This window comes from Vulpes lagopus, chromosome 20, assembly GCF_018345385.1.
Source record: "Vulpes lagopus strain Blue_001 chromosome 20, ASM1834538v1, whole genome shotgun sequence".
Taxonomy (NCBI): Eukaryota; Metazoa; Chordata; class Mammalia; order Carnivora; family Canidae; genus Vulpes; species Vulpes lagopus.
Window position 1 is genome coordinate 20690654 of NC_054843.1, and position 12574 is coordinate 20703227.

The following is a 12574-nucleotide window of genomic DNA, read 5'->3' on the forward strand; positions in this document are numbered from 1 at the left end:
GAGCCTGACATGGGACTCGATCTTGGGTCTCCAGGATCAGGCCCTGGGCTGAAGGTGGCACTAAACCACTGAGCGACCTGGGCTGCCCACAGAAATTCTTTTATTAAGATAGGTACATTGCTTATTTAGACATAATACTACTGCATATTTAAGAGATTACAGCTTTTGTATAAACATAACTTTCATATGCACTGGGAATACAAAAAAAATTTCATTTCACTCACTTTCTTATGATACTTGCTTTATTACAGTGGTCCAGAACTAAATCCACAATGTCTCCAAAGTATGCCTCATGTCACTCAAAAATATGTCTCTTTGGCTTAAAGATTATTCTGAACTGATTATATTAATAGCAGACACACAAAAAATTCTGTAGATCATGTTTCTTGTTTTTAAAGGAAATTTACATTTATAAGGGAAATCTCCATTTGTAAATGTATATCTCTCTCAGTATTAGGTAGAGAAAGATGACTTAATCATAAAAAATTTATCAACGGAGAATACAACTGGCCTAAATCTATCAAACTTTGTCCTTGTTTACCAAACTTTGCCCTATCACCTTCCTAAAAGTCACCTCACTTACCCAGAAGCCCCAAATCTCTTTTCTTTTGTTGACAATATTATATAAGCCTAAGATCTAAACACTCCTTAGCGTTACTCTCATGCATATATGAGACATACATGTTAATACACTTCTGTTTGTTTTTCTCTTGTTAATCTCTTGTGACAGAGACCCAGACAAGAACCTAGAGGGATAACAGCATTTTTTTTTTCAATTACAACATCTAATCACTTTGAGAAAAGTCTGTTTTCCTTCACATTGTTGAACAACAAAATTAAACTGATGAAATTTAAAGATTTAATTGACTGTATTCAACAATTCACAAATAGGACAGTGTCCAGTCTAGGAAGCAGAAAGAAACTCCAAGGAATGTACAAAACAGAAGATTTTTAAAGGCAGAAAGTGGATGAGACCAGGAAGTCATAAAGAAAGGATTATTTCAGGTAAGATTACTTCTTTTGGGGAAAGAGTGTCTATCAGGCAGATTACCTCACTAGCTCTGATCAGGTAATTTCAGATTGACTGGTTAAAAAGTCATGTTCCTTGGAATGGCAGAAATTACAGCCATGCCTTCTTTTCCTGAGGAAGGGGCAAGTGATTCTGTTTTCAGCTTATTCTTTCTTTTTTAACAAGATGCTCTGTGATGCTTTTTTCTCCAAAGTTGTATTTTTCTTCCTCGTATGTTGTTCAAATAGCAATAACTGACTAAGTTCAATAGAACAATTGTACACACTACTCACCCTGGCCAAGTTAGAGAAAGGCACCTCCTTTGAACAGACACATGAACCTTAGCAATTTTATTTTATTCTGGTCCAGGCCTCAAAAAATACTGGTAGGGAAACCACATGTTCTTTAAAGCTCTCTTGCTATGACATCTTTCCTTAATTTCTAATAGACATTTTTGCTAATTTATTAGAGTTATTTTTAAGCACTTCAAAATTTTATAAACAAGTTATAATTTATTTATTTCACTAGACAACATTTATGGAGCAGGGATGAAAGAATAAAATGTTATTAACTTTCTAAAAGTCAGAAAGGTAAAACTACAAAGTGTACTTTACAAGACCTTGACAATTTTTGTAAACTGTGTAAACTAACCTTTTTCTTTTTTATTTACCTCCTTCATAAGAAATAAAATACTTAGATTGCCAATAATAGTCTTAAAAGTAGTTTGATGCTAAAGTTAAGTGGGAATGCTAACATAATTGAAATATATCATAAATAAATAGTTTTTCCACAAAAATAAACATAGATAAATGAAGGAGTAGAAATTATGGAGAGTTAACAGAGATTACTATAAATAAGAAAAAGGGAGAAGTGGGCATTCACTAATCAAATTATGCAATAAAAGAGGAGACAGTCCTCTCTTCTGGAGTTTTACCAGGAAATTTTTCAGTATCTTTCAAAAATCCTTTCAGATATCATGTAGATTACACTTTATGAATGCAATAACTACACCATCTAAGAATGTAAATTAATCTGATTCTTTCTCTCCTAAGGAAGGCACATGATGTGATGAGCACTGGGTGTTATATGTAACTTACGAATTACTGAACTCTACATCTGAAAATAATGATGTTCTATAAGTTGGTTAATTGAATTTAAATTAAAAAAGAAAAGAAAAATTCTCTTTCTCCCTCTATCCTCTTTCCACTCTCTCTAAGAAAAATAAAATAAAATAGCAATTTTATTAAAATAAATCAATTATCAATTAATAAATTAATTATTTATTAATTCAAAATAACAATTATTAAATTAATTATTTTATTAAATAAAATCACAATTTTATATACAATAAATAAATAAATAATAAATAAGTACTCCACGAAATTCAAAATTAGAAAAATAATTTTGATTTTATATAATATCTGTGTGTTAAAACTCAGTAAATCTATTTGTTTAACCATAATATTAATTGATAATACTGGGATTAGGATGTAAACTAAGGGATCCCTGGGTGGCGCAGCAGTTTAGTGCCTGCCTTTGGCCCAGGGCGCGATCCTGGAGACCCGGGATCGGATCCCACGTCGGGCTCCCGGTGCATGGAGCCTGCTTCTCCCTCTGCCTGTGTCTCTGCCTCTCTCTCATCTCTCTCTGTGTGACTATCATAAATAAATAAATAAAAATAAAAATAAAGGATGTAAACTAAAAATTAGGAGTATATTTAAAAGAACATTGTAAATTAAGAAGCATGTTCCTACTTAGTTATTTAATAATTATAGGGGAGGAAAGTAATTTTCCCTCTATCCTTCTGAATTCCTAGCTAAGATTCTCATATAAAAGACAGATTAAGAAGAAAAAATAAGGGATCCCTGGGTGGCGCAGCGGTTTGGCGCCTGCCTTTGGCCCAGGGCGCGATCCTGGAGACCTGGGATCGAATCCCACATCGGGCTCCCGGTGCATGGAGCCTGCTTCTCCCTCTGCCTGTATCTCTGCCTCTCTCTCTCTCTGTGACTATAATACATAAATAAAAATTTAAAAAAAAAAAAAAAAAAAGAAGAAAAAATAAATAAAAGTAGTTCATTCACATGTGTACCTCATGTGTACATGTGAAATATCCAGGGAAAAATGCCTAACTCCCTGATATGTTCTAAACCAGTAGTTTAAATACCATTGTGGAGGCTGAGAAAATTAAGGCCATTCCACCTTAAGTTCAGCCTTAGCACATGTACAGCCATCTCAGGCTCCTGTGAATAAGAGCTGAACTTTACCTTACTTCAGTTACAGGAAATAACAGCCTCATGCCCTTGAAAGCCCCATATTAGAATGAGAACAAAGCTTAATGCCCGTGGCAGAAAGTCCCTATATCAGAATGAGAACAGAGCTTGAGAAATTCCTCCACCCCTTCTGGAAACTCCCTAGACCAGCCTATAAAAACTCAGCTGGAACCCACCTCAGGGCCCAAGTCCCTGCTCCGCTCTGTCAGGTATACTTGGACCCAGCTCGAGCTTGCAAATAAACCCTCATGTACTTGCATCGGTGTCAGCTCCTTGGTGGTTTCTCAGATTTGCAATCTTGGGCAAAACATTTGGGGGCTCGTCCGGATCAAGAAACCCCCAGGACCCCATCCAGAGGGTTTCACACCTGGTGAGTGCGCTCAACTTTTTCCACCTTTTGCACACATATTCCCTGAGAGCTCTATACTGTACTTTTACCTGTAGGAATTCCAATCTGTATTGGGTCGGCATTGGCTTAGGCAGACACGCGGGCGGGCCGGTCGACCAGGGGTCTTGAGGCGACCTCCTTGCCCCCGCCTGGAGGACGGGGTCCTCATCTGTAAGGAGGGCTGGCTGCCAGCCCTTCGGTTTACTTTCTGTTTTGTCTCCGCGGCCGCACTGGAATGTTTGTCTGTGTTACTGTGTCCTTGTTAACTGTGCATTTGTCTGTGTTCTGGTCTTTGTTAACTGTCAAAACTGTTTACATAAGGAGAGGGAAATTTCAAACTTACTGCATGTCAGAATGGCCAACCTTTGACATGGGATGGCCCCGAGAAGGAACTTTCCACCTACCTATTATCTTATAGGTCAAGGCCGTGATCTTTTTTCAGGGACAAACCAGACAGCCACCATGAGCAGGTGCCCTACATCCTGGTCTGGCAGGACATGATCGAGAATCCCCCTCCTTGTCTAAAACCATTTTTACCCCCCAAAGGAGGACCTACCAAGATTCTAGCCCTATAGAAAGCCGAGAAGGAGACTAACTCTAAGACCAAAGAGCTCCTTTATCAGGTCTTGCAGGATTCCTCTCCAGAGGACCTGATTCTCCTGCTGCCCTACCAGGCACCCCTTTCCCCTTCCGCCCCTCCATTGGAGACACCAGGAGCTGCATAAGGGGCTCCACCCCTCCCTGACGAGGGAGTCCCTGTGCACAGCTGTATGGACACGTGGACGACCCACCAGGCAGCCCCACCTCCAAATGTGGGACCAGGAGACTTCACAGCCCTTCCCCTACATGCCATGCCCCCCCCCCCACCATGAGACTGGTGGACAGCCAATGTTATATTGGCCGAATTCCACCAGTGATTTATATAATTGGAAAACCCAGAATGCAAAGTTCTATGATAATCCAAAAGATCTAATCGGGCTTTTAGATACTATTCTCTTTACCCACCAGCCTACTTGGGATGACTGCCGACAGCTCTTGCAGGTTCTCTTCACCACCAAAGAGAGAGAACAAATTCAGGTGGAAGCCGAAAAGTCTATCCTGGGAGAGGACAGACAGCCGTCTCAAAACCCGGACCTCATAAACCCTGCCTTCCCCTTACCCTGCCCCACCTGGGACTACAACTCCTGTGAAGGTAAGGAGAGACTCCAGGTCCACCGCCAGACTCTAATGGCAGGTCTCACAGCTGCCGAGCGCAAGCCTACCAATCTGGCCAAGGTATAAGATGTAAGACAGATAAGGATGAGAGTCCAGCGCCTTCTTAGAATCATGGAGGATTTAGGCAGTACACCCCTATGAACCCAGAAACCCCAGAAACAAAGGCTGTAATTATCATGGCCTTTGTTAACCAGGCCACTCCAGACATCAAAAGAAAATTGCAAAGAGTAGAGACACTAGGAGAGAAGAGCTTGCAGGACTTAGGGATAGTGGCAGAATGAGTCTATAATAATAGAGAAAGTCCGGAAGAACAACAAACCAAACTAAGTGACTGGCAGACCTGAAACCTGGCCAAGATCCTGCTGGCCACAACCATGGATGACCCACAGGAAAGACGGAGGCACCTCAAGAAGCTGGCTTCAGGGACAGGTAAGGAGGATGGCCCTGGTTCCCATCGGGGGCACCTTAAACTGAACAAAAACCAATGTGCTTATTACAAAGTAAAGGGCCACTGGGTGAAAGACTGCTCTAACAAAAGATCTAAGGCCCCTGCCAAGATCTTGGAGATGGAGGACCTGGACGACTAGGGGAGTCGGGGTTTGGCACCCCTCCCAGAGCCCAGGGTAACTCTCAGAGTGGAGGGGCAACCCATTGAATTCCTAGTGGGCACTGGGGCACAACATTCGGTTTTATTACAACCCCAAGGGAAATTGGCAAACAAGACTTCATGGGTGCAAGGGGCCACGGGCACCAAACAGTACTCATGGACAACCCGAAGAACTGTGGATCTTGGCATGGGCCGGGTATCCCACTCCTTCATGGTCATCCCTGAGTGTCCCTACCCCTTGTTAGGTCGGGATTTGCTCACCAAGATTGGGGCACAAATTTGCTTCCACCCCAAAGGGGCAAAAATCCTAAACAAGGAGGGACACCCAATTCAGGTGCTTGTCCTGAGTTTAGAAGATGAATATCGTCTCCACTAAATGCCCTCAGTCCCAGTGATTGACATTGACCGTTGGCTACAGGAATTTCCCCAAGCGTGGGCAGAAACTGGGGGAATTGGGCTGGCCCGGCACCAACCGGTCATATACATAGAACTAAAGCCGGGGACAGACCCTGTCAGGGTCTGCCAATACCCCATGGCTCTCATCTCCCTAACCCAGACTGCGCCCCCTCCCCTTTGCATGACTGTCAAGAAATTTTGGCACAGGTGCACAGAATTGGAGTGATCTCCAGGAACAGCCACTGCCGAATGCAGATGCCACCTGGTACATGGATGGCAGCAGTTTCATCAAGAAGGAATCAGATATGTGGGGGCAGCATAACCCTGGACCGACCCTGCCAGTCACCCCCAAATGCAATGATGCTGACTTACACTGGATCAAATACTTATGACCCAATGCTTGCGTGGCTGGTGGAGGACCACAGACTCCGGCATCATCCTGCCAGAGGAACTAGGATGGCAAGTCATATCCAAAATGCATCGAGCACTCATATGGGAACAAGGAAGATGGAAGACCTCATACGACATGCAAAGATCACTATTAAAGACTTTCAAGCAACAATTGAGCAGATTATGGTGAGCTGCCATGCATGCCAGTTAACTAATGCCACCGCCCATGGGTCTAACCTGGGCACCCTGGCTCCAGGGGACCGCCCAGGAGCCTACTGGGAAGTGGACTTCACTGAGATAAAACCTGGAAAATACGGATACAGGTATTTACTAGTGTTTGTAGATACTTTTTCAGGATGGACAGAGGCATCTTCCCACCAAACAGGAAACAGCACAGACCATGACCAAGAAACTGCTGGAAGACATCTTACCGAGGTATGGTTTTCCTGTTAGGATTGGATCCAACAACGGCCCAGGACTTGTCTCTAAGGTAACATGGGGAGTGGCACTAATACTTGGGGCAGACTGGAAATTACATGTGCATATAGGCCCCAAAGCTCAGGCCAGGTAGAGAGGATGAACAGAACATTAAAGGAGACCTTAACTAAATTAGCCCTGGAGACTAGTGGGGACTGGGTGACTCTCCTCCCCTTTGCCCTATATAAGGTGAGGAATTCCCCATATAAGATGGGACTGACTCCCTAGAGATCATGTTCAGTCTTCGTCCACCTACTATTCCCAATTTAAAACCTGAGGTGCTTGCTGAGTTTGATGATCACCAACTCCTTTTCTCCCTCCAAATGTTACAATGAACCCATGAACAGGTGTGGCCTAAGCTGAGGGCCCTCTACGAGACTGGGCCACCCCCGGACCCCCATTGATATTGGCCGGGTGACTGGGTGTATGTCCAGAGATACCAACACCAGACACTTCAACCTCGCTGGAAGAGCCCCTACATCGTGATCCTGACCACTCCCACTCCCACGGTCGACAGGATTATTCCTGGGTCCACTACACCCACGTCTGGCCATCTGACCCACACGCCATTCTCAAGGACTTTGTTCTAGAATGGAAAAGCCAACCAGACAAGGACAATACCCTAAAGCTAAGACTATACCATTCTCACTTCCCACCTCCAAGACTCCCTAGTCTGAGGTTTTCCTTCAAAACAGAAGGGGATTAGACTTAGTCTTCTTACAAGAAGGGGGGGGGGGGGTATGTGCTGCCTTAAATGAGGGATGTTGTTTGTTCACTGGGATGTAAATGGGAATGAGAACAGCAACAAGGTTGGTTCGAATCCTAGTTTAATCATTCCCCCTGGCTCACTCTGAGAGCCACCTAGACCCATGATTGGGTCCTTCCTTAGGTTCCTCTGAGAGGGGGAAATGTGGAGGCCAAGAAAATTAAGGCCATTCCACTTTAAGTTCAGCGTTAGCACAAGTACAGTCATCTCAGGCCCCTGTAACTAAGAGCTGAACTTTACCTTACTTCATTGGGGGGAGGGGGGGCAGCTTAACTCCCTTGAAAGCCCCATGTCAGAATGTAAACAGAGCTTGAGAAATTCCTCCACCCCTTCTGGAAATCCCCTAGACCAGCTCATAAAAACCCAGCTGGAACCCACCTCAGGGGCCAAGTCTCTGCTCCCCTGTGTCGGGTATACTTGGACCTAAGCTCAAGCTTGTTAATAAACCCTCATGTACTTGCATTTGTGTCAGCTCCTTAGTGGTTTCTCAGATTCACAATCTTGGGCACAACCCCATATACAAGATAGATGGTGTGGCTCAGGTGGGACCTTTGTCAGGTGAAGAAGTTTTGGAAAATAGGTCCAGAACGAACGACCAAGTAAGAATTCTTGAGACGTCTTTGGTACAAAATGTTTGTTTTATTAAAGCATGGGGACAGGACCCTGGTCAGGAAGAGCTGCTGCCCCAGACCTGTGAGAGGTCCCTGAGTATATAACTGGGAGTTAGGAGGAGTTTGAGGATAGGGTACTCTCTAAGGAATTTTGGAAGCAAGGTTCCCAGGACTTGAGGGGGCTAGCCATTGTTGGGAAAATGTCACTTATTACTGTCTAATAAACCTGAGTCATGAGACCCTTGAGATGTATGTTGGTGGGCCATGTGCTTGGGGGATGATTGCCAACATGTATCTTGGGGGTTTAGAGATAAAGGAAATTTCTAAAGGAATTTTTATATGTTAAAGTAGGTTTACAGGCTCCTGGGAGTTAGCCTAAGATTGCCTTCTGCCCTTAGCAAAGTATTCACATCAAGGCAGTTGGGTTCATAGACTCTCCGTTTCAAGGATTTGTCAATGTGCTTCGTCCTCAGCTAGTCCTCTGTTCCCCCATCACCACGGATGATGGAGCATGAGAATGGAGCTGATGTCCTGGCTGCTCTCCTGGACACTGAGCACAGTACCCTAGCTCTCCTGTCTCTTTGAGTGGGGAGTTGCCCAGCACCCCCAGGTCATAGAAGAGAAACCACTGGATGTTTATGATTTGATTAAATCTGGGGCCCAGAGAGGAACTGGAAGTGGCAAGGAAAAGTAGTGTGGAGGTTCCAGAGAGAAAAGAAGACTATTTGGTTATCATCAAGTTTATGCTAACAATACCTCACTGCTCTTTGACAACACTTAGTGGTCTGTGCTTAAGAGTAAAACTCCAGCAGGCATTTAAACATAAAGTTGGAAATCTGCTTTTCTGAAGAAACCCACTCAACAGAGGAAAACCTCAACAAGCAGATAAATGACAAAGAGCAAGTGACAGCTACAGTGGAAACTCCCAATTTACAGGAAATCATGAAACCATACATTTTTGAACCTGATAGCTGTTATAGGAGCCACTTAAATTTAGTTTTTTGATATATTTGTTTAAATTCTTCACAAAATGTAAGACTCATGTTTAATACATACGTGATTTGTACACTTTTCAACAGATGATTTTTAGACATTTTTTAAACAGATGATGTACAGACAGGATTTAATTATAGGTAGTACTTAGTTTGTTCAGTGTATAACATTCTCAGGATATGTAACACTTAAATAGTCAGACAGAAAAAATATTTTCTAGTTATTATGTGTCAGATGAGTTGCTATTTTTCTGACACCTCTTCTGATACAACTAATTTTCGTGTCAAATATTTACTGTGGCCAAATGTATTCAATTTAAATCATTACTCTGTAGAATAAATAAGAAGAATTCTTGTAATAAATACATACATACATCTCTTGTTCAGCTAATGACAAAAGAGAGAAGGATGTAGCTATCAGGAAAAGTAAGGTAAATAAGTATTACATTTTGTTAAGCAAACTTGTCTATCCAAAGGGTTTCTTGTGATTTAGAATCACCCTTCCCCTTCTGTTACAGAGAGGAAGACATGCTTACAATGGACATATCCTCTATAAATGTAAGTTTTCCATGTAAGAAGTGACTTCCTCTCTGTTTTCAGAGCTTCTCCTGTGTGTACTTTTTCTCATAACAATCAGATTTTTTTAAATCCTTATGCCAAAGAGGCACATTTTTGGATAGCACGCCTGCTAGCTTTCATAATATTAACATTTAGGTAAATCTCTCATTCTTTGGACTAACTAAGGTCACAAACTGTTTGAATCTAATGAATATTTTTGAAAAGAGTCCATTAAAATGAGATTTGTGTTATTTTAAATAGGCTCTTATGTGTTTGTTAACTACTTAGTATAAGCTTAGACCATTTTGTGAACTTACTGGTTTGTTCCCATGAAGAATATATGTCCAGACAACTGAAAAAATTTACTGTTACTTAATGATCGATTACTGATTGAAAAACTAATTTGTGTATTTTGGGTGGCAGTTTCCAATGACAGGGACTTTTTTTCCTAGAGTTAATATTTTTGGTATGTGTAATACAGTTCAATATCAAGACTGAGCTGAAATAGTTTTTGTTCTCATTTCAACATTTCTTTAAATGAGAAAAGTGTATTAATTTTTTCTACCAGTAACTGCTTAACAGAAAACAATATTTGTATTAAATAAGTCAAAATGGAAAATGTAGTATTTTACCAGTTCTTATCTAGGATGTGGACACTTTATCCCAATATTTTCTTCAGAGGTTGACTTTGCTCTTATTTCAGTGGGGTCTCCTATTCAAGCCAGAACATTTGCAGTTAAATTAAATGTGTAAAGAACTAAATATAGGACCCAACCTGCATCTCAGGAGAATTTTTAGGAGTTTTCTCTCTACTTGAGGTTACAGAAGAAAATCTTCATACTTCTAGGCTTGTTGGCCATTTTGTTGGCTGCTTTAAATTTCTGCTTCATAATGTGCTTTTGGCATATTAAGCCCTGTATGGAGTGACTTTAAGATAGTATTCTCCAACTTTCCTGCATTCTGCCCATAATACAGTTTGATTTTCATTTTTATTATTTTTGCTGATTGAATACTTCAACAGATTTAATGAAGCCATAGTCTTGAGCTTTGCAGTCAATCTGTTTTAACACCCTCTGGAAGAATGTGTATATAAATTTAGAAAAAAAAAATCAACTGTGGTCTTCTACATCATTTGCTATTCTGTGTTCTCTTTAATGACATATCAATTTAATTTTGGTATTTTGAATATTGAAGGCTTCCATACCTGAGCGATTGCTTGTAACCAATAAGCATCCAAATACTGTTTACCTGCCTTGTGAATCCAACTTGTTAATATACAGCTGAAGCATAGCTAAACCCCTTTTTCCTATATGTCTCATGGAGTAACCTGCCAGTATTTTCATTTTTCTTTGAAAGATTTCTAATAGTTGGTGTACGTGCCTTGAGTCGTTGACCTTCTAACTGAAATAAACCAGAATCTTCTTTAAAGCCTTGCTCTTGTAGGATTTGACGTCTCTTTATTGCAAACTGAATTTCCTCTACTGCCATTCCTAGTTATTCTTCCTAGTTTCCATGATGAAATGTATCAGGGAGGGTGAAGATTCAGGTTTTCTCCATTCCAAGTGGAAGGGGCATTTCTTCTGGGAGTTGTACTAATTTTCCAAGTTATCACTCTGGTCATGGAAGTCGCTATGTAACCTAAAGACAAGACAGCCAGAAGCCCTCAAGAGGTTCCACAGATCATCTTCGGTCCAAGCAGAAAGTTCCCATACCAGTAGCATGGCAGGGATACAGGGTTTCCAGGTTCTTATCACAGAATACCCAGTGAGCGGCATCCTAGGGAATTCAGTTCTGATTCCTTTCAGCCTTGGAGTTCAGCCCTTCTCTATTCTGTCCACCGGAAAATTTGCCTTTTGCTAGCTAAGTTACATATTTGTATGAATCATTGTCTTTAATTTTAACAGATAAGTAAATAGATAGCAAAAAGCAAAGTTCAAATTAGAATACATTTTTTCTACTGTTTCAATCAATAGTTATTTAAAACATCCACAAAGACTTTTAATTTCTCCTTAAGTTGAACTAGGTCATATTGCATAGGACATATTTGTCAGGAGGAAAATACAGCTACTAGTGGAAAGAATAAATAATCAAAATACATTCACACAAGGAGACAGTAACCTCTGTGTATAACCCTTGAGAAAATCCATATGACAGTAAAAACCACTGTACAATTTTGTAAATAAAAAGTTGCTAGGCAACATGAATTAAGAATATTCAAAGGTGATTTTTGTTAAAAATATTTTTCTCAATTAAACATGATTTGAGATCTGGAAAATCATGAAAATAAAAGTTCTATCAAATTTCAAAAGTTTTATTAAAAATTCAAACTTGTTATAAGATTGTGTTTATTCAAGCTGTAACGAGAAGCAACGTATAACAAGTACCTACTATAGATTTTCCAGTTTAGCCCAATGAAACAGCATGTCTTAAATTTTGAATTTTAGCTTTCCATGAATTTCTGCATTTTTTTTTTTCAGGTTAGAATGCTACTTTTAGGAAGATAATGTTCTTTCCCTAGGAAATTAGATCTATATTGTCTCTAAAAATTCAGTAGGGAGCAGTGATTTTAACAGGATGGTACATCTTCTTGTAGTATTCTATTTCTCATTGAAATAGTGGCATGTGTCTCAATGGCCACACTTGGGTTCCCTGCTGCCATTACAAATGAGTGTGAATCCATTTCCCTGGTGGATATAGCTCTAGGACTGACATTTCATGATAATGAAGGGAGCTGATGTTCCTCCAAACACAATCCCACTAAATGCTTCCCCACTTCCTCACTTTTCCTATTAAGAATTTCAAGGAGGATAAGAATTGAAATGCAGCTTATGTATGTAGGATCATTCCATTTGTAATTGTAATTTTTTATATATAATTACATCAAGGCACCTAATG

The 12574-nt window shown here is 40.7% G+C and overlaps 1 protein-coding gene and 1 pseudogene across 1 annotated transcript; both read left to right on the plus strand.

Moving 5' to 3' along the window:
* The first annotated feature begins 5268 nt into the window (after nucleotides 1-5268).
* Nucleotides 5269-7656, plus strand: LOC121479231. The gene is made up of 3 exons (XM_041734695.1): nucleotides 5269-5311; nucleotides 6093-6710; nucleotides 7100-7656. The coding sequence occupies exons 2-3, from the start codon at nucleotides 6135-6137 to the stop codon at nucleotides 7154-7156; spliced, it is 633 nt and encodes a 210-aa protein (XP_041590629.1). The 5' UTR covers nucleotides 5269-5311; nucleotides 6093-6134; the 3' UTR covers nucleotides 7157-7656.
* Nucleotides 7657-7785: 129 nt separating this feature from the next.
* Nucleotides 7786-11104, plus strand: LOC121479232 (annotated as a pseudogene).
* The last annotated feature ends 1470 nt before the right edge of the window (nucleotides 11105-12574 follow it).

Bases quoted from the DNA above. Each gene is read 5' to 3' on its own strand.
- LOC121479231 (XM_041734695.1), top strand. From the start codon at position 6,135: ATGCAGATGCCACCTGGTACATGGATGGCAGCAGTTTCATCAAGAAGG. The intron at 6,711-7,099 runs GTATGGTTTTCC...ACCCATGAACAG, and splicing joins CTGGAAGACATCTTACCGAG to GTGTGGCCTAAGCTGAGGGC.